This window comes from Ursus americanus, chromosome 13 (assembly GCF_024610735.1).
Source record: "Ursus americanus isolate L20-20 chromosome 13, mUrsAme1.1.p, whole genome shotgun sequence".
Taxonomy (NCBI): Eukaryota; Metazoa; Chordata; class Mammalia; order Carnivora; family Ursidae; genus Ursus; species Ursus americanus.
In genome coordinates, this window is record NC_142139.1 from 35,061,994 (window position 1) to 35,084,312 (window position 22,319).

Below are 22,319 nucleotides of genomic sequence, written 5' to 3' on the forward strand. Positions count from 1 at the left end.
AGCATGGTGGTCTGTAAAATAGATAATTCAGTATGAATGAAACAAAGGGTATATACAGCAGGGCAAAAGAAAGGGGGCTCAGATGATGAAGCACCTTCTATACTTTGCTAAGAAGAGCAAACTTTATCCTTTGGGGAGATGTCTAAAGGATCCTAAATAAATGCATGAATGTTTCAGAAAGCCTACTGTGGAAGCAGTGCGAACACGGGGCTACATAGAGGCTAAGGTAGAGGGAAGGGGACAGGACGCTGAGGCAAAAGGATAAAAAAAAATGATACGAATCCTTACAGGAGAAAATAGGAGTGTAAACTATAGCAGTAGCAGGGAGTGGGTGTGATGAATTCTAGAGATACATCGACAGCGGACTCAACAGACTTGGTGATCGGTTTGATGCGGGAGGAAAGGCAGAGCACGGCACCTAGGAGCGCACTCAGCTTTCTTGGGTGGGGGTCAATGGTTGGTGAGGACAGCAGCCCAGAGAGAGAACACAAGAAGCCCAGCAATACTGCCAGCTCCCCAGACCCAAAACCCTTGGCCATCTGTCAGACGCAGCTATGCACTCTCCATGGTAAGGTGTTAGCCCGTGGCACTCAGTGGAGTTCTTCCCTAACAGGGATACCGGGAAGTCACAGGGTAAGCATCAGGTGTCTTCACTGACCAATGATATTATATATATATATATATATCTGTCTGTCTGAGAAAAATTTTCTGTTGAAGAAAAATATTGACTGCTAAGTTTATTTAAAACATTACTTTCATTTCAAAACGAACAGATATGTTATAGAGCAAAATACATATTTTCATTCCCATTTGCGGACAGAACAAGAGACTTCAAAGAAATCCCAGAGAAGCTGAGAACACTTGTGAGCAAAGGGTTCCCTGTCTTCAGGGCTCTCTGCCTTTTGGGTTCTTCAGTGCAAACATTCACTAAGTGCTGCATTATAACATTATCGAGCAAAGCTGAAGAAAGACAAACACCAAGACCTGCATTTCCATGCCTATGTAGACAGCTTAGATACTGGTTCTCGAAGTGTGGTCTGCAGACCTCTAGTGGTCTCTGAGACCTTTTCAGTGTCCTCAAGATCAAAACTGTTTTCATAACAATTCTAAGATGTTATTTGCCCTTTTCACTCTATTGACATTCGCAATGACGATACAAAAGCAACAACGGGTAAAATGCTGGCACCTTAGCTCGAACCAAGGCAGAGGCACCAAACCATCCTAGTAATCACTGTAATCTTCACTGTCACAAAATCATAGTAAAACACACACACACACACACACACACACACACACACACACACACACATACCAAAGTAAGTAACCCTGTCCATTTCACTTAAGAATGTCTTTGATGAAGCAGCAGAAAAAATTATTAATTTTATTAAAGACTGACCCTGAGTAAACATCTTTTTAATATGATACGTAATGAAATGTGTCCATGAAGCACTTCTACCATTACTGAAGTGTGATGGCTATCTCAAGGAAAAGTAAATCTGTGATTTAGTTGAGAGCTGAACTAGCCACTCTTTTCATGGAACATGACTTTGAATGAAAGAAGAACTGATGACCTATGGTCATTCGAATTTGGGTATCTGGCACACTATTTCTTGGAAACGAACAAAGTAAGGCTGATACTTCAAGAAAACACTGACACTATTGGTAGCCAAGGATAAAACTCAAGCTTGCAAGCAAGAATTAAAATATTAGCAAATCCATACCCTACACTATGAACTTGACAGTCGCTCAAGACAGAGTGATTTGCACGTGCACGTGCACAGAAGCACTGTTCATCACAGCAAGAAGGAGAAACGAACCATACGTCCACTCTGGTGTGTTTGGTCAGTGTACCACCCGAGAGCAGGGACAAGGAGACCACAGCTACAAGCGTCAGTGTGGTTGTATCTCCCAAAGATAATAGCTGAGTGGAAAACCAAAGTACAGAATGCATCCGTGTGCTACCATTTTTATAAATCCCAAAGACAAGCAAAAACAGGGTAAAGTGAGGGGAACGATCAACAGAAAATTAAGGATAACGGGAACAGGTAGAGGAGAAGAACACCTCAGAGGTTCAACAGTGTCGAAATGTGTTAGATTGGGCAGTCGGTTTACAGATGTCCCTTTCACCACTACACTTCATTATCTGTGTATAAATGTTAGCTGTATGATTTTTTGTAAATAGCACCTACTTTACGAGCCTCAAAGGGAAGCACTGCATTAGAGCTCTCCTTGCCAAGGAAAACCGAAGAGGTGAGGAAGGAGCAAGAGGCACGAGGCAGCCCTGGCTGAGGGTCTGCAGCCCCGAGCGCTGGCCCCAGAGAAGCCCATCACTGGCAGGTCTCTTCCAGAGACACCTCCAAGGCGGCAGCCAGGCCATTCATCTATTCTGGTTTTCAACAGCCCTCCCTACTTAAAAAGGCTCTTTTTTTCCTTTCAGGCCATCATCCTCCATCTCCTTTGTTATCACACTGAAAGAAACTACTACATTTCACAGTTGATTTTGTATTGTATCCAAACTACAAAATTTAGTAATCGTAATCTCTTATCATCTGGACCAGCTCCTACTACATTTTTCCTACCTCCTATCCTTCCACCACCAATATAACCCTTCTGATTCAGCTAAGTTTCTTCTCTTAGTGTCTCCCACATACTTTTGGCTTATTTCAACCACTTTTGGCTAATGCCATTTCTTCTGCTTGGAATGTTCTCTCCTCTCTTCTCAAGATCTAAATCCATCCCTTCCTCGAGGACGTTTGAAGTATCACTTCTCTCCAGGAATCTTTTCCCCATCACTCTCACTCTGAGTTTCCTGGAACATTTACACATCTAATTCATATTATATTGTCGTGTGCTCTTGTTAGCATATTGATTTGTGCTTATCCTCCGTGATTGTTCTGTGTCAACATTTGAAAGAACTGTCAGCAGGGACTGCCTTCTCTACAATTTCTACCAGGCAGGTAAATGCTCAAAACTTTTTCTTAATGAATGAGCACCCAGTAGGGACTACAACTCCCAGCGGATCATGTCCTCGCTGAGCTAATGTGATACCATGTATGTTGACATATACCCTTATTCCCTGAAAAGGCTTTCAGTTCAGTATACTGAGAGATGTTTTCCTCTGTTGTAGGAACAGATTTCGACTTTGTGAGAGAAACCGAGCAAAGCAGCCTTTGCTTTATAGAATTCTTTTTCATAATATTAAATGATTTCAGAGTTAAACATGTCTCCTCCCATCCCAGTCCTCTTTACCTGAAGTCCTTAGAAAATCACCCCTGCCAGGTGGTTGAACCAGCTTCTTTGTAAACACAAGATCTTCTGTGTCATTTTTTGCACAGTTGTATTTATTCAATAGTCCCTCATCTTGAAAAAAAATCAGTTATCTTCCCTGTAACTTCTACCTGCTTAGTCCTAGTCCCTGTTTTCCACTCAGCATTTCATAAATCTATGAAAATACCTTTCAAGCCAAAGTTTAATTATTTGTTTCCATCTCTTTCTCTGCCCCCTTGGCTCAAACCCCTTGCAAGTAGGGACCATGCTCTAGTCAACTCCACTCATCCCCAGTCCCTGGTACAGAAGCCCAAAGTTACTGCCGAATGAATGAATGAATGAATCAATCAATCAATCAATCAATCAAGTACCAGTTATCAGACACAAACTACAAATTTAGGAGGAATGGCAATTCAGAGTAAGTTTACTCCCTTTACCACTTGACAAAACTTTATATTTCTGAATGTAGTTACCAGGCATGACTGTTATCTTTCTTCACTCTTAGCTTCAAATTAAGAACTCCCAATTGTCACAATAATTAATTCCTCTGATGATGATTTTGAGAGCCTAGATTCTAGTTGTCTCCCTCCTGGTGAGTAGTTTATCAATTTCCCCCTTTAAATCAGGGCACCCGATCTGGCATTCAATGTACAGATGTGATCTAATCAGTTTACAAGACCAGTGTTGCCACCCTTGTTCTGAATTCAGTACTTGCATTAACTCAGCCAACTCCGCTGAAATGCATCCATTTTTCGAATGAAGGCTGAATTTTAAATGTGGCTTGTTATCTTTCTGCTTGTTGTCTATGAATGTGGTTATCTCTGAGGATGGAAGTTGGGAAAGGGGGCTTTCACATTTTACTTTAAACATTTCTACATAGTTTTCATTATTTATACTAAGCATGCATTATGTCTGCCATTAAAAGCCAATATAGACTCTTAAAAATAAACGAATAAGCAGCATTCATATCTGTGATTTCTATGGTTCCGTCTCATGGATACACTTAAGTCATATTTAAAATACTTATACTTCTTTTTTTGGTATATATTTTCTCACTTATCAGCAAGTATTTGAGTATCCACTGTGCCTAGCATTTCTCTCTAAATATGATCCAGTGGTCTAGCCAACCCAAACCCCACTTCTAGATTGTGGCATTTCTCTTTTCCTAGCAATGTCAGAAAGCAGCTCACTATAATTTGGTTCCCCTCTTTCTTAAGGTCAGATTAAAACCCAGTACGTTATCCTTTGAGGTTTGCTTTCCCCTAGAAGGGAGAAATCATGTAGCACATTTCAGGAACATTTCCTGAAGCAGAGGGTGTCCCACACTTTGTTTCCTTCCAAATACAGCTGTGTTGCATGCTCTGGAGAGGACTGTTGGGTTAACAAGTAGGGCCAAACAAGCACAGATTAGAAGACAACTATAATTCTAGGCCATTACACGAAAGCAGTGTTCTCCATATGGAGCACGTAATTCAGACCCCAGAAAGTGTCATTGCATGTGACTCTAATTCTCTTACCCTCAGCTTAGTCTGAGGTCAAAATAAATCTTTGAGGAAAGAAATATATTATTGGTGGCACAAGTTCTCGTGAATCACAGAGCAACATGCTCCACCAGCACCTAAGGGTTCCTCCCATAGAGCAGGGTCTCTGAGAAGGAGTGCAGGTGGCGAAGGCATGCCCTCCAAGTGCGGGGCCCCACGAAGGTTTTGCAGTCCTCAGAGATGCAGCAGGCCTCAGGAGACCAGCAGATGGTCCAGCCCCTGACAGTGCTGACACTGGTGACCTCAAGCAAGTTTCTTCCTCTCCATGGCTCAGTTTCTACTTCCGTCCAAGTGGTGGGAAAAGGAGTCCTTCCTGCCTGCTTACAGGCAGATGTTATCAGTGAAAATGCTTTGTGAACAATCCAGTGTAACATAAACAGAAGGTGTGGGTAATCTACGATTATCCATTTTACAAGATGGTGCTACTAAGAGAGGTTCAACGACTTGCCCAAAGTCACAAAGCTAGTGAGAAACCCTGGTGATTATGGTGGCAAAGGGTGAGAGAAAAGACTGGCGTCTATGCCCCCTGCTGAGCTCAGGTCCCTCCCTGACCCTCTGGTTTCAACTTGGAGGAGTGGAAGTCAATGAGTTATTTCTAAGGGTTTTTTGTTTTGTTTTGTTTTGTGTTTTTTTTTCTTTTTTAAGATTTTACTTATTTGACAGAGAGAGAGGCAGCAAGAGAGGGAACACAAGCAGGGAGAGAGGTAGGGGGAGAAGCAGGCTCCCCGCTGAGCAGGGAGCCTGATGCGGGGCTCAATCCCAGAGCGCTGAGATCATGACCTGAGCCGAAGGCAGATGCTTAACGACTGAGCCACCCAGGTGCCCCTATTTCTAGGGTTTTAAAAGTCAAGCAAATTATCGTCAATAGGCTGCCCAGGCTCAACATGACATGTCTTTATTTTTGGCACAAATGGCATCAGCCCAGAGTGGGAGACCCAGTAAGCTCAGGGGGTCCTCAACACTGGCTATCCATTCAAATAACTCAGGCAGCCTTTTCAGAATGCTCATGCTCAGGATCCATTCTGAGCCATCACATGTAAATTGCTGGGGGGGGGGGTGTCTGCATTTTTTAATCTCCCAGGTGATTCTAATGTGCAGCCAGGGTTGAGAATCACCGTGCTGCCTAATGGTGATCAGAAACTTACAGGCAGCAATAGTTGTCTTTGGTCGTTACACGGCAGTTAGAGCAATCCTACTGAGATCCTTAGTTGAAATGAATTTACACCTCCCATCCAAGAATGTGCCCGGCATTTCCCGTGCACATACTACGTGCCAGACACGAGCCTGCGTATCAACATGTAGGAACTCAGTTCACGTAAACCTACCGTGTTCCCCCATTGCACGGATGTGAAAACAGGCAGACAACTGCAGTCACTTGCCAAGGTCATGGCCAAAATGTGGTGCAGCCAAGACGGGTCTCATACATCTGGCACCAGGATCTTAATCCCCATCCCCACCCTTTACGGCTTCTTAATACTGCTGTAGAATGAGGTTTGCAATACCTTAGCCTCGACGACGAATTAAAAGCTCACAGGATGTTGGAAAATGTAGAACAGTCTCTAATCCAAATGCCTGCAGGGGCCAGGAGGTAATATACATGAGGGAGGCGGACAGGTGTACATGCAGACGGGGACGTGGCAGCGGAGTGGTAGGAACCGTGGCAGACTGACGAGCACATGCCCGGGGAAGGGAGACAGCCGCCACCGACTACAGCAGATTGCTGCCATGTGGGGAGGTGGGTCCCGTGCTGCTGGCTCTTCCAAGTTTTCAAAAGAAGCTAGAAATTTGGATTTTTATGTGAAACCGCCCATTTCCAAATGCTGTCTCAAGTTTTTAAACATACTGTGTAGGGTAAAACACATCGGTAGGCCACTAGCTCGTAACCTCTGATGCGATCTATCTCACACACACAACACACACACATACACACACACAAAACACACCCTTGAATCATTCATTTAAAATTAATTTAATGTGTTCTCTTGGCCTGGTTCTCTGCAATTAGAAACAGCAGACCCTGCCTTTCCTTCTTTGGTGCAAAATTTAAACTATTACCTAAACAACACATGGAAAAACCAATATAAATTTCCCCTGGGTAATTTTAATCAGTGGACTGACTGTTGAATAAATGAATAAATAAACATTTATTAAATACCTATTCTCTCATTTGAATCTCACTGTAAGTCTGTGAGCAGGGATTTATTGTCCTCACTTTATAGTAAAGCTCAGTCATAATTCATATGATTATTACACAGTTTAGACATAATTCAGGCCAAGTCACAAACACAGAACATATTCCGATAGTAAAAGTCTAGTGTGATATTGTTGGCCTATGAAACAAGTATTAGTCAAGCCCTATTTTAACAGCCTTATAAAAGAACTTTACCATATCATATTATTACTCATCGTTCTAATGAAAGATATGGAAAAAAATGTTTTAATACAGAAATCATGAAAACGTCCTGGGTTAGAAATGCCTGTAGTCTAATCGCCATCTAAGCAAATGGAAACTGATTTCATATACATAATAAGAGCTAGTATTTCTTCAGCTCTTTCTACGCAGGAGGCACTAATTAGGCATGGTTTTATGTGTGTTTATATGATGGATACTTACCAATATTGATACTGATCTTTATCAACCAAGCTTTACAATAACCCTATGGTAGAGGAACCATTAGCACTACTGAGAGATGAAGAAAGCAAAGACAGGGAAGTTCAGTAATCTCCCCAGGGCACACAGCAAGGTGAGTGCCAGAACTGGGTTCCCAACAGCCTGGTGCCAGAGTCCACACACTTAACCACTAGGAACTTAAAAAGCATGTGTGTCCTCTGTTTTCAGTTAAGTCATACCATATACAGTAGACATAGTGAAAAGAGGGCAAAGTCACACGATTATTTTCTCCCTCTCCTTACAAACAACAAAAGCTTTTTAAGATACACTACCAGCCAACTGAAGATTCTAGTGCTGTATACCTTCAGAAAAATCTATCACCCTCCACAAGTCCAGTATCCAAAGCTCAGATAAGCAGAGAGCTGCCGATCAGTCATGCAGACGGTCATTTTCCCCTGGCTTTCTCTGGTCCCCTCTGAAAGCCAACTTCTTCAGAGCACTCAGACAACTTAGCCTGGGATACTCCTCTCTCCCACTGCTTGTCTTTTTTCCTCCACACCACACTTCTAATGGGGTCTAACCACTTGTCTGACCGTGCAGAAATTACAAGAGCGAGACACAGAGAGAGAGAGAGATTATTTTAGGGTCTGCTTTTTCAGGCTCGAGGTTCAGAGAAGGCCCATACATTTCTTCCTTGCTGATTGAGAGAACTTGGCTGAATTTGGACATTCTCAACATCGAAGCGTTAGGACCTCAGCCTTCGTCATTTAAGAACTCTAGAGACAGAACTTCAGTGGTGCAGGTTGTTTTTTAATAAGAAGGGAATGGACGGCTGGAAACAATATCCTTTTTAGGCACACAGAATCTCCTGCATTTAATATAACCCTAGGTCAGTCTGTGAAAAGCAGAGTTGCTAAAGGCCACATGCTGATCTCAGACCGTGGGCGTGTATCACTGTACATTTTATAAAATTAGCTACAGTGCAGCCTTCGTGTGTGTGTGTGTGTGTGTGTGTGTGTGTATACATGGCAGTGAAGCTGACTTTTATAAAATAAACAGCAATATGCACCCATGCAGCTAAAGATTAGTATCCAGCCAAAGTCTGATTTTACTTTATGAAACTACCTTGTAACTACAGCAATTCTATCCCAAAGGTGGGTCCTCGGGGAATGATAAGAGTCATCTGAGAGGCCCCTGCTTCCGCACCTATTCATACACCATTCTTTGATATCATAAAAATGTAATTTACAGACAGAGGATAGAAATACAAAACTTGCTCTTACACAGAAGAGGGAAAGCAGCTAGTAACTGCAGCCCGTCGAGTACTCTTAGCTCTTTCTGAGGTCTCTACTTTGCACATTAGTTTCTTATAAAATATGGCAGAAGACATTTCAGCGACCATGAACCATAAAGTATTTTGTACGCTTGGCCCTAGATGGCATGAATTGCTAGCTGCACCTAGCAAGGTAGGGAACAGAAAAGAATACATCAGCAACCGGACACAGCACCTTCATTTATAACCTCTATCTCTAAAATGTGATTCTCGAGTATTCTACCTAAGCCAAAATACAGTAGTAATGAAATCTGATGGGAAAAAAAAAACCCACGGTTCACCATAGCTAGGCCCGGTCTGGATTTCCTTCCAGTAAGAGAAAACTCAGAATCTATTCCTTCGCCACGAAGCTCATGGTCTTGTAAAACCTTATGCTAGAAAGCCTTTAACGCCCCCAAACGTCCTCTTTTGTAGGTCATACCATCATTATCTTGTTCTGCGATCGGTCTGATTAAATTATAGAAAATTACTAATACATCACTCAGAATGGAGAGATCAGTTCCAGCCTGTTGTGTTTGCGTTTCGGTCCTCCTGTCCTAATGCTCCCGCAGATACTTAAAAAAGGATGGAGGAGGGACAGGCAACTTCACACAAGGCAGGCGAAAGGATACCCGAACCTTCTCTCCGGCATAAGCCTGCAGCCCTTCGGCTCTCACAGACGGCGCTGCCGACCAGTCACAGAAACCAATGGAGCTTCCTCGCACAGTGAAGTTTCCATCACACCTTATCACCGTTGCGTCCAAAGATGCCACATGGTGTGCAAGTGACCAGGGTGAGTGATCCTGGGTGAGTTTTTCTCTTCTGTCAAACTGATCCAGACACAGTCTTGAACTCCAAAGACTGGGATCACTAAATAAACTGGTTTACCAACCCAGCCAGGCAGCACACATTTCAAACCCAATCTTCCCTATAGGACCATCTTGACATTAATAGGACTTCTTGTATTTTAAGCCACCTTTTGACCTCAAGAGAAGCCTGCCTGGTTGTTCCACCAACACAACACCTTCCCTTGGGTGTTTCCACGGCCTTTGTCCATCTAATTTTATAACACTCACAAGACAGAGATTTTCCACACCTCCCTTGGACCTCTCCTAATAGAGGCCATTCAAAGGCTCTAAAAACTCAGATGCACAGTCGGCCCTCACACTGGCCGGAAGCTGTCCAATTTCTACTCCTCCGGCATGATTTATTAACGCTTTGTGCCGGAGACTGGTCAACTCACACCAGCTGTGTCATCCCCAGAGCGAGAAGGCAGCACAGAGATAAATTAAAAATCAATTTTTTTATCAGAAACTTTTTTAAGCATTCGAAGGAATGTGATTTTGAACTCTCTTCCTTATTTTAACGGGAAGGCTCAGTGTACCCTACTTGCTATATTAGGAGTACACGGATTTCTTTTAGGAGAACAGATGAACATTATTGCCTAGTATCAACCTAGCCTGCTACGCAGTACTTCAGAATCATTAGCTCTGCCTGACAGGAGCAGTGAAATATTTTATTGCTTCAGACTCAAAAATTTTGCCTGTAGTTCCTGTCATAGTCGGGAGGAAGTGCCTCGTCACTGAAAAAAATTAGTAAGAGTAAGTAGGGGAAAGAGTTAAACCTTCGACCCTTTCTCTTCCAACAGATGTATAAAGACATGGAAAAATATAAATATAAGGGCTCCTGTTGGTTTCCTGTCATTTTGCTTCCCACATTTACTAGAAAGCAAGAGACGGTTTTTAAAGTTTTGTTAATGAAGAACACAATAACCTGTTCTGGTCTTGACCCACAACTGAGTCAACAATGAAAATACTAGAATGGCAAAACAACTGTTCTATTAACGTTTCCTTTGTGCTCCCCCTTGGGAACAGGCATCAGGCAGATTTCCAATGATAAATATAATAGGATCTGAACTCATACATGTTCATGGGTAAGTTGCAGCTAATGAGGAAATCTTAAAAAGTGCGGATGGCGCCAATGGTAAAAGGCTTTACAGATGTAACCAACAGAGGGGAAAGCCCTTCCTGACCCTCTCCCTCCTCAGTTAGTGACCCCAAATGTAACGATGTTCATAAAGTGCTGAGCCCCAGGCCTGGCAAACCCACACAGTATCACTTTCCCCCTCTTCCTCTTTCTTAGACTGATAAACATTTTTAAGCCATGCAGTTTGGGATTCTGCTACAGATAAGCACATGGTATAGTTCAAAGGATCTCTAGGACATTTTTTTGAACATGCTATTGGATCTTCCTGGCGGAAAGAACTTCTAGAAAGGAGCCATCAATAGCAGCAGAATCTTATTTAAATTCCCAGATGATAATATTGCTCTAGGCCAAGAAGTAAAGGCTTTATTTGGGGCAATAATTTTTAAAGCCACTTCTCAAAAAAACAGTTTAGATTTAACACCCTTTGTTGGAGGTCTCCTCCAAAAACTAGTGCAAAACTTCTTTTTGATTTGTGGCCAGTGGAATCACCACGCAACTCTGTAGGACAGGCCATTTTCTCTTCTACATATGTATGAGGCCCATATAACAAACTCTCTCTCTCTCTCTCTCTTACTTCAGAGGCCCAGGAGGAAATGACTAGGTAGAATTTTAAATCAGAAATCTAACGCTTAGGTTAGTAGTGTCAGGTTAAAGGCTCTCCCATCCCCAAAGCTAATTCAGTTCTGAACAGTCCCATGGGCGTCTCGTGGAACAGAAGGAGCTAGGAAACCTTAGCAGGCCGAAGCCCAGCCTGGGGAATTGCTGGAACTCCGTGCCAGGGGCTGAGGCGCACCCCAGACTCGGTATCAGATAATACCAAGTGCTAGTCTGGATTTCCAGGACTAATCTACTCGAGGATGGAACTTCCAGGTTCCCTGGTGTCTGTGCCGTAGAGTGGGAGGACTTTGTCCATCCACACTGTGCCTGGCTAGTATTATATTTTATAACGGAAAAAATAGGTTCCACACATAGAGTCTATTAGTAGCAATGGTTTATGAGAGGGTACAGAGGCAAGGGGGGTGCTACGGGAAAGTAGAAAGCACTCTGAAGTTTCAATAGATTCAGTTTTCACAAGTTTCTTTTTTGTAATCTAATTTGTATTCTACTTCTAATTTTAAATGTGCTTACAGGTTCTCTAGATTCTTAAAGCTCTATCAATAGTGGCTATTAGCCACTTTTGTGTTTACTCAGAAGGGTTCTTTGGTTTCAAAAGCAAGTTTCCCCATCACGTTCCCCTTCCAACCTCTCTCCTCCCCCCCACAAAAAAGTATACACATCTCTCCTTTGTTTTATTAGGGTCAAGTTTAAAATCTAATGCTACATAACTTCTTAATACCCCAAGATGACCTTTCAGGGCAACCATAATTCCCAGAGTGACTTTATTTTAACTTTATACAAAAAGGTTCTCCAGGTTAAGAAAAAAACCCTCCCCCACATATAAATTAACAAAGAATTTAGCATTAAAACTGGGATTTAAGACTACAAGTATATTCCACATTAAATACTAATTTACACTCATTTTACCAAAGTCAATACTTATTACCTCTCCCCACCACTGCGAGTTTCTTTAGACTCACACAGCACTTAGGAAGCCTTGGGTTACTATGTCTGAATTGCAAAACACACCATTTGCCCAGAAATTGCTCTTAGTCCAAATGCAAATTGCTTACAAAACATGTGTAAACCATGCTTAGAACAGGCAGCACACATTCACAAAAATCCATTCAATGCAAAGGTAAGTGGGAAAGCTTTTGCAAATTAGGCTTCCCTTTAAAACTGGAGGGACATTTACAGTGTTTCCAAAAGGTAATTGCTTCTTACTTCAGTAAAAGTGGCTTTATGTGACTGGAAGGAGTTGATTTTTTTTTTTAAGTGAGTGGATAACAGTATTCAATTAGAGAACAGGGTAGGAGAGCCCACTCTTAAAATATAACTTAATCACCAGGCACCAGCAAGCAGGAGAGGCCCACCGAGCATAGGAGCTAAAATGGAGCCTGAATTTCCTCTCAGACTGAGAGGGTAGTCGCACGAGGTCAGGGTCAAGGTCACCAGCAGGGCAGCCTGCAGCTGCCCGAACGCGCTACACACAACGGGAGGGAAGGCGGTCCATCTCCGTCAGAGCCGAAAACAGATAAATCCCTTCTCCTCTCCTACCCTCCCTCTAACCCCGCCAACATTTTTTTTAAGCAGGGGGAGAAGAGAAGAAAGGAAAATGACCAAATAACCTCACCGCCCTGGTTTTCGCACACAAGCTCATCAGCTCCCAAAGTTGCCATCTAAGGGCAAGTTCGCAGAGAACACTGAAGCCCATTTTGTCCGAGCAGGGCAAGCCTCCCCCGACCCCCCCAGGATTCCTGCCTCCTCTCCCTCCCCCGCCACACGCCCCCGAAAAGAGCTGGGAACTGGCCGGCCGGCCATGTGCACGCACACACTCTTCCACCAACTGCTGCGAGTTTTCTGTGAATCGCAGCGCGGAGCCTCCCAACTCGCCCTCCCCGACTCCACCGCCTTCTCTTTCCTCGCACAAAATTTCCCTACACACGCAGCCGCCTGCGAGTGATTTTATGTGCATATATATTACATATGTGATATTATCCTCAGAACCTCTAGCGGGCAGGCGAAGAAAGGACTGCACAGGGGCATTTTTTTTTAAAGGAAGGGGAAAAAAGCACAACCCAAGCCCTGTGCGTCGACTCCTGCGTACCGGGAAGGGGAAAGAAAGAGGAATGTTTGCGGAGCGGGCCGCCTGCAAGTGCCCTTGCTCGCCACTTCGGCCGCGGCCCGGGTGACACGGAGCCGCGGGGGCGCTCGGCTCGAGCAACCCGCGCCCCCTGCCCGGCCCCCGGGCAGGCACCGCCGCGGATATTTCGCGAGGGGGAGATCGATCGCGCTGCCTGTCTGCAGCGGAAACGCACAAGCTCACACACAACCCGAGCCCGAGACACCATAACCTTAACCCTTCCCCCACCCTCCGTGAACTTCAGGTGACCGACCACGTCGGCCTGACACCCGGGCGGGCGGGCGCTCCGGCTCCGCTCCCGCCCCCAGCCCGGGTTTTGCAGGATCGGGCTCCAAGCAGCGCCAAACCGCCGGGAGAGGGGAGCAGTGCGGGGGGAGAGAAGAGAAATTGACCCTCGGTCTCCCCCGACCCCTCCCTCCGGCGCCTCCGGCGTCCCCTCCTCCCCGTCACCCCGCCCCACGCCTTCTCCCCTGCCCCCTCCTCCCTGCATTCAAGGAGCCGGGCGGCCCCGGGGGATATTTTTAGTTGCTTCTTTCTCCTTCACTTTTAGCTTTAGCAGCATCTCAGAACACTCAAAGCGGAGAAAGATTGGGGTGGGGGGGGCGGGAGCTGGAGAGGGAGTGGGGGAAAAGTTAAGAGTCTAGCAAAGAAAAGCCAGAGGGAGGGCGGAGAGGGACCGGGGGCGCGGGTGGAGGAGGGGAAGGGGACCGGGCCGTGCCGGCGGGTGTGTGTCTCCAGTTGGTGTGTGTGGCTGCAGCCGGGGAGGGTTGTGATGCACTTTAGTCCTGGACTCTGCTCAGGCTCGCCGGGGAGGGGGGTCTGAGAGCCCGAGTCTCGCCTGGCTCCGTCTGCTCCGACTGACCCCGCATTTTATTGCGGCCAGGAGCCCTGCTCGTCCCTCCCCTCGGCTCTGCAGGGACCTCGCGCGCCGCGAGCCGCCCTGCCTCCTGCCTCCGCCTCGGCGCAGCTCCCGCACCCCACATCCGCCCGCCGCTGCCCGGCCTCGCCCCCCGCCCGGCCGCCCCGCGCCCCCCGCGCCCCGGCGCGCCCCCTCGCCCGGGCGCCGCGGGAGCAGCCGCCCGGCGGCGCGTGTGTACCGGTGTGTTTGTGTGCGGTGCCCCCACACCCTCCCCAGCCGCTCCCGCCTCGCCCGCCCCCGACTCCCCTCCTCCGCCGCCGCCTCCTCCACCTCCGCCTCCTCCTGCTCCTGCCGCCGCCGCCGCCGCTGCCGCCGGCGGCTCCGGGGCCGACCAACCCCGGCGCAACCTTTAGCCGGAGACGGACCTCTCCCTGGATCCTGTACCCGGCGGGCGGCCGCGCGCCCTCGCCCCGACACCCCCAAACGCCATGTCACGGCCCCCAGCCCTCCGCACGCCCCGACCCCCGCACCCTCAGGCACTGGGATCCACAAGGAATTTTTTTTTTTAAGATTCCAACCTCTCCCACCTCCCCCCCACTCCCCGATTTAAAAAAAAAAAAAAAACCCGGCATCCACACTACTCCCCTCCTCCCGTCTCTTGCCCCCTCCCCCCAGCAACCCGGAGTGAGGAGGGGGAGGGGGAGGGAAAAGGGAAAAAAGCCCGATCTCAAGGAAAAAAAGAGGGGGGGGGAGAGAGAAAGAAAGAAAAAGAGAGAGAGAATAGAAAGGGCACGGGGCTGATCATCACCAACATGGCTGCCTCAGCATAGACCCAAACGAGGAGTAACCCGGGCTGTGTCTTTGTCAGTTTCACCTCTGTAACCCTAAACTCATGCAGAAAACAACGGAGGACGCTGCGGAGGGGAAAGAGGAGAGGGAGGGCGAGAAAATGGCACGAGAGGAGGTGGAGAAGGGATGACTTACGTGAGGGAAGGCGCTTGGGCTGCTCCTGCTTCCTCCTGGGCATTTTCCCCCTTTTCTCACATTCTCCTCCTTGGTTAATGTGAGATCAAATAAACCCCCGTGGGGGCAGAGAGGCAGACACTGGCAGGAGCGGGGAGGTAGTTGGGGGGCGGGCGGGCGGGCAGGGGGAAACCCCTTCTCTCCGGTGTGTGCAATGGGTTGAAGCTTGTTTCCTGGAGCCAGATGAGGGGTTCTCTTCTTTTCTTTCCTTTCTTTTTTTCCTTTTTTTTTTTTTTTAATTTTTGGTCGTGCACCTGGCTTGTCCCCGAGCGTAATATTCTTCAATGGAAACGGATCTAATAGGTGTGAGTGTGTGTGTGTCCTATGCTCGCGTGTGTGATGGGAGGTATAAATAAATGAGTGCCGGTGCGGCGGTGTCTATGGCCGCGCTCTGTGTCTCCGAGCCCCTAACACTAATGTCGGGATCAAAGGGCAGCGGCGGCGGCGGCACAGCTCACAGCTCGCTCTCTCGCTCTCTCTCTCTCTTTCTCGCTCTCTCTCTCTCCTCTCGCGCTCTCTCTCTCTCTCTCTGTCACACACACACTCACACATACACAGAGGCACAGACTGAGGGAAAGAGCGAGAGCTACACACACACACACACACACACACACACACACACACACACACGCAGAGCAAAGAGGAAGGTGCCCTAAGGCTCCCAGGGCGGACTCAGCCTGGGATTTGCAACCGCTCGGTCTGGAAAGAATGGGGGGCGCGTGTGCGGGGGTGGGATGGAGTTCTTCTAATTTATCCCGCTATTCGCCAAATCTAGGGGGAAAAAAGTTTTCCCCACTCTTTAAACAACGATTAGTTCATTACTCTTGCTGATTTTTTTAAAAAAGAAAACAAGATTTTTCTCTTAACTTTCTTTTGTTTATTAAACTACATTTTGTTCTGTATAAAATTCTTCAGGCTTTTTCACTGCATGAATTACTCTCTCACCGCATCACCCTAAGTTTGTGGAGGTTACAGTTTCCCACACACTCTTCCAAAAACATCCCAATAAAAATAATTTTAAAAAAATAAAATGATAGCATATGGTGAAATCGATAACGAGGTTGATGGAATAAGTGCCCAGTTTTGGAGTGTTCAGTGGAGTTAAAACTGAAACATGCTGCCGAAATGAAAATTACATCCCCTTGACGAAGGGGGGAAAAAATAAGATTCCGTCACCCCCATGGTTGATTTCACTGCCACATGATTCTCCTACAGTGCACAGAGAGATCTTGACTTCTGAAATTTACTTTTTTTGCTGCTGTCGTGCAGGTATGTGAAGCTTACCCTAAAGCAATTCTAGTTTGCATTATGAACCCAAATATAGCAGTTTTCATCAACTGATACATACTTTCATTACTTTACAAATCACACATCTTTCTTCAAAGAGAGACATAAAGGGGAAAAATAGAAAAGGATGGTCTCACTAGCACAAAAGGTACTTGGTGAAAGAGGACTGTTCTCTTTGTGACTTGCAGTCATTTGGATAAAAGTTCACTCAGAGGTTGTTAATGATTTAAACTCCAAAACCTGCTACTATAATTGAAGTAAAAATGGTCTGAAGAAGAGTTGTTTCATAAAACTCTCTTTGTAAGAGGAAACTTTGAACTTAGCAGAATACATTATATGTCATGAGTCAGATGTAGCTAAAAAATAAAAAAGGTGAATTATTTAACTACATCTTCCCTTTTTAGCTTTTTAAAAACTCTGACTCATCATCTTATTATGTTAAATATTTTCTTACCAATTTTAAAATAGACTTTTTCATCAAAGAAGGTGGAGGCATGGTGGAGATACAGAACGTTAAAATGACACTCTGTAAGCTTACACGGATAGCTAATGCCTCTTGGAGGTTCTAGCCAATTCTCACAACTTGCGTGGTGTTAACAACAGCCCTGGTGGATAAATCCCTACATCCCCCTTAAAAGTAACAATAAAGCTTTATATTGCATACTTTTATTAGGAAGCTTAAAGAGTGTTGAATCTCCCATAAAATGTTTTTCATTGATAATGAAATATCAGGATGAAACCCTCCTTGCCAACTCCTGGAAAGATCCAGCTTCGGCGTGTGACTAGTAATGCTATCCAAAGCAGGTTTTGAAACACCTGCTTGAATTCAATCTAAAACCAAAACAGAAAGCAGTCAAGTTTAAAATGGAGCATCATTCTTAAACCAATTCTTCCCTGAGTGTTGGCGTAAGTAAACCGGTTATCTGAGTTTCCCTGGGTTATAATTTGAAATGGAACGATTGTCCAACTCAGACCAAACTCAATTTACCATGACTTTGACTATTGTCAGTAGCATTGGACTTGAAATTAATATATGAATGATAAGTCAGAGCCCATCCATTCCAAGTAGACTCATTGCCCTGGGTGTGCAGGATCTTTAAACCTAGCACAGGGTAATCAGAATGGTCACAACACTCTATGCCTGCACCTTCCAAACCTTTGGCTAGGATTCGAAGGACGATTACTCTGCATAGACTCACCACCCCTGTTTTCCTGAATTGCTACCACTCTTTACAATGCTTAGTACACTATAATCGAAAACACACTTTAGGCCTTTCCTCAAAGTAGAGTACATTTCCTTCAACCTTTTAAAGGCATGCAGGCAAACGCTGTCAACTTTTAATTATATAGGTATTCTATCAACAGCCAAAAGCATTTTTAATTGAATTTATTCATACCACTACCACTTTCCAAAAATTATTTGAAGTAGTACACAACAATAGAAAATGGAAATAAGGACAGAACAATTTCTGTTTAAATCTCAGCTTGGTATCTGTCTGCTACAAAGCACTCTTCAAGGGCACTGGCATCTCACCCTCAATGGCTATATGTTCAGAGAACACAAACTAATTTTAATGTTGGACCGATCTACAATATTAGGACGATAAATGGCTGGAAGTTGCTACAGTGGACCTCAAAATCAAATGAATAAATGATTTTGGGAATGTGTGTCTTTGAGATGCACATACTCATGAACCTTTAACTTGGATTATTGTTGACCATAGTCATTACACTGGAATATTCCATTTGGTTCACCCCCACAGTCCAACCTTTTAAAAGAATATTTTATTGGGGCGCCTGGGTGGCTCAGTCGGTTAAGTGTCTGCATTTAGCTCAGCTCATGATCCCAGGGTCCTGGGATGGAGCCTGGCATCAGGCTCTCTGCTCAGCGGGGAGGCTGCTTCTTCCTCTCCCTCTGCCTGCTGCTTGTGCTCTCTCTCTCTCTCTCTCTCTCTCTGTGTCAGATAAATAGATAAAATCTTTAAAAAAAAGAATATTTTATCTTAATAATTATAGTACTCTCTCCACCCCCATCTACATCACCTCTCAAATGTGAGATTAGAATAGATTTTCTCAGAATTGTGCATTTTAAGAAGATGTTTCATAAATGCTCGCTCTCACAGGAGTACATTCTAGCCTAGTCCAAGTATTGCTAGAGAGGGTAGGCAGAGGGAGCACTTCCCTTAGAATAACGTGTGGTCTCTAGAGGGGTCCTCGAGTATTTTCATAATAATACTAAGATGTTATTTGCCCTTTTATCTGTGTTCATATTTATACTGATGATGCAAAAGCAATGGGAATAAAACGCCGGCACCTTAGGAGCTCGATTCAAGGCAATGGCACCAAAATGGATTAGCAGTCATTCTCCACCACCAGGCATTTAGAGGGGGGAAAAAAAAAAAGGAAGATTCATTTAAAAGTCTCCTTGATGGAGGAGTAAAATTTACTAATTTTATGAAATCTTGACCCTTGAGTACAGGACTTTTCAATATGCTTTGTGACAACATGGTAGGTACATAGAAAGTACTTCTAGTGCACACCGACGGACATCAGCTGTGGCAGGGAAAATCACTTGTGAGATTGGCTGATATGGCTGCGTTTTTCATGGAATATTATTTTCATTTGAAAGAATGACTGATAGACAAACTGCAGTTACACAGAATGGGGTATTTCTCAAAAGTGAATAAAGTAATCCTGTAACTTCAAGGAAAACAATGCACGGTATTTTTTGGCAATGATAGTATTTGTACTTACAAGTGAAAATTAGAATTTGAGATAACTTGTATCCATCACTGTGAGTTCACCAGCTTCCTCATACAGGCTTTTCTGATGAGACCCATGGGGAGGTTGATGAATATGACTTTTATACATTGTGTCAACGTTTTGGAGGAACAGCAGAACTCAGTGAACCAGTATTTTCCAAATGACCAATAGGTGATGTTACAAATCTATGGTGTAGTAAAGGATCTGTTCAATGTACAAGGTAGACCAATGGATTTTAGTGTAAGAGTATAAAACGTTCATCAATGTGGTTTCAGATTTGACACCATAAGTAGTTTTTAAGAAATTGCCACTCATCAATTTTTGGTGTAGTGTCAAAGAAGAATATCCACAATTATCTGAAAAGGTTATTAAAATACTCCTCCCTTCCTCCAACTACATATCTGTACGAGGTCTGTTTCTCTTCATGTGTGTCTTTAACCAAAGCAACATATCATAACAGATTGAATGCGGAAGCAGATAGGGGAATCCAGCTCTCTTCTGCTAAGCCAGACATTATAGAGATTTGCAGAAATATAAAACAAGGCTACTCTTCTCACTGAAATGTTGTTTTGAAAAATATGGTTATTTTTTATAATTGTGCAATTTTATGTTGAGTTTATTATTGTTATTATATGTGGATTAATAAGTAAATATTTTCTCAATTCTGCAGTTGTGATACACATCCATGGACATGACCCACAGACGCAAAACTTCTCTGGAGGCCTCAATAACTTTTAAGAATATAAAGGAGTCCTGATTCCAAAGGGTTTGAGAACCTCTGCCCTAGAACTTAATTAAGATGCAGTCGAAGACCTTCTCTGGATGTTCTACCAGAAGGCTAGGGATCCCATTGTAAATATGTTTCAACTTCTCATATAGTGAAACACACTCAGCTTCAGGAGCTGAGAGTTGGTTTTGTGCGCTCCAAGACTGGCTCCTCTGATGAGCTCCCTTACGAGACACAGAAAGGATGTATCAGACAGGGTTTTCCAGAGTAGCAGAATCAATAGGGTATGTATATGTATATATAGATATATATATCATATATATATAGATATATATATCATATATATATAGATATATATATCATATATATAGATATATATATCATATATATATAGATATATGTATCTATATATATATAGATATATATATCATATATATATAGATATATGTATCATATATATATCATATATATATAGATATATATATAGATATATATATCATATATATAGATATATATATCATATATATATAGATATATATATCATATATATATAGATATATATATCATATATATATATGTATATAAAAGAGGAGATTTATGGGAGGAATCAGTTCATATGGTTATGGAGGCCAAGAAGTCCCATGATCTGCTGTTTGCAAGATGAAAACCAGGAAAGCCAATGGTGCAATTCAGTCCAAGTCCAGAAGGGCTGAGAACCACAGAAACCTATGGGTGAGCGCTGGAAAAGATGGATGTCCCAGCTTAATCAGAGAGACGGAATTCGCCCCTCCTCTGACTTTGTTCTTTTCAGGGGCCCTCAACAATTGGTTAATGTCCACCCTTATTTGTGAGGCTGATTCAAATGGTAATCTCTTTTGGAAAAACCCTCACAGACACACCCAGGAATAACGTTTTACCAGCTCTCTGGGCATCCTTTAGCCCAATGCAAGTAGACACATAAAATCAACCATCACAGGGGAGAATTAGGTATTCAGCAAGTCCTACTGGACTATGTCCAGCCATGTGGACAAGCTGGTTAATCTGAACACGGGGCCCAGGCCTCTTCTGGCCTTAGGCCCTTTAGGAAAGTGAAACCGCTAAGGGTCTCTCTCTTTCCCAGGGCCTAAGCAATCTGCCTCAGGACACTCTTTACCCCCCAAATCCTCCACATTTGACATTTTAAATAATTAGTGGCTGTCCCAAAGCAGAGAAATGGGTCTGGCGTCTCTCCTGGCCTGGACCTCACGTGTTGTAAATCAGTATCTGGTGACGATGACCAGTCATCATTTACAGAGAGAGAAGCATTTGCTGTAATCTGTACGTGTGTTCTTAGGAGGCCAGGGCCTGGCTGGGATCAGCAAGTTTTGTCACAATTCGGAAAAACCATGCTTTAAAAAGCATATGACCTGACAGAGAACCTGGCACAGGAAACACTTCAGAGCATTTTGGGTGTCTTTCGTCCAAATTCATGTACATGGGATCTTTCCCTTAAATATCTTACCAATTGTTTTTCAACTCTGCATCATCTCAGAGTACAAGTCATATTCAGATTAGGTAAATTCCTGATCCCTGGGATCCATGTTTCCCTTACCTGGTCCATCCTGTCAGCTCTAATGATTGGGTTGCTCAGTCCTTCCTTATTCATTCCAAACTTGAACCCCAATTGGGACTAAATCTCTTGTCTCTACAGCCTTATTTGCCAGGATTCTTAGCATCTCTATCAATTTAGCTTCCCTGGGCCCTTTTTTTTAATCTACATGGATGAAAAATCCCCTAAGCAGCTGCTCCCCACTTTCATGCATTTTTCCAACTGATTTGTCTGGTTGCTTAATGTACTTCTTTGCTGCCTGACCCAGTCACCTTCTGACCTGCCTCAAATCATACTGCTGTCTCCTTGCAAGTCCCCTCGTGCCTTGTGGCTCTTCTCCCAGCCCCTCTCTCTGGCTGTGATCAGCTCTGATTCTGTTTCTCTACAATGTCTATCTTTCCCTTTGGCTATTCTGTTCCCCATCCCCTTTACCCACAATAGGGCACCCACTGGGACATCTTGGCAAGGATGTTTACCCAACCCACATGTCAAACAACTTTTGACCACGGCATTGTATGGCATAATACCATCAAAATAACAAAAAGCAAAACTATAACACACCAAGTATCATAATTTTTAGTGACCAGCAAATAAAATGGGAGCAGAAGCCAATCA

The 22,319-nt window shown here is 44.2% G+C and overlaps 1 protein-coding gene across 6 annotated transcripts in view; it reads right to left on the reverse strand.

The window, feature by feature from the left end:
• Positions 1 to 15,952, reverse strand: part of ZNF827 (zinc finger protein 827) — a 165,515-nt gene extending 149,563 nt beyond the window's left edge. For 5 of the 6 annotated variants that reach the window (XM_045798888.2, XM_045798887.2, XM_087866485.1 and 2 more), the window contains exon 1: positions 15,301 to 15,950. In XM_045798888.2, coding sequence (XP_045654844.2) covers positions 15,301 to 15,343 — 43 coding nt within the window. In that variant the 5' untranslated portion in view covers positions 15,344 to 15,950. Of the gene's footprint in view, positions 1 to 15,300 lie in introns of all 6 variants that reach the window. The other variant, XM_045798885.2, reaches the window with a different exon arrangement.
• Between the last annotated feature and the right edge of the window lie 6,367 nt (positions 15,953 to 22,319).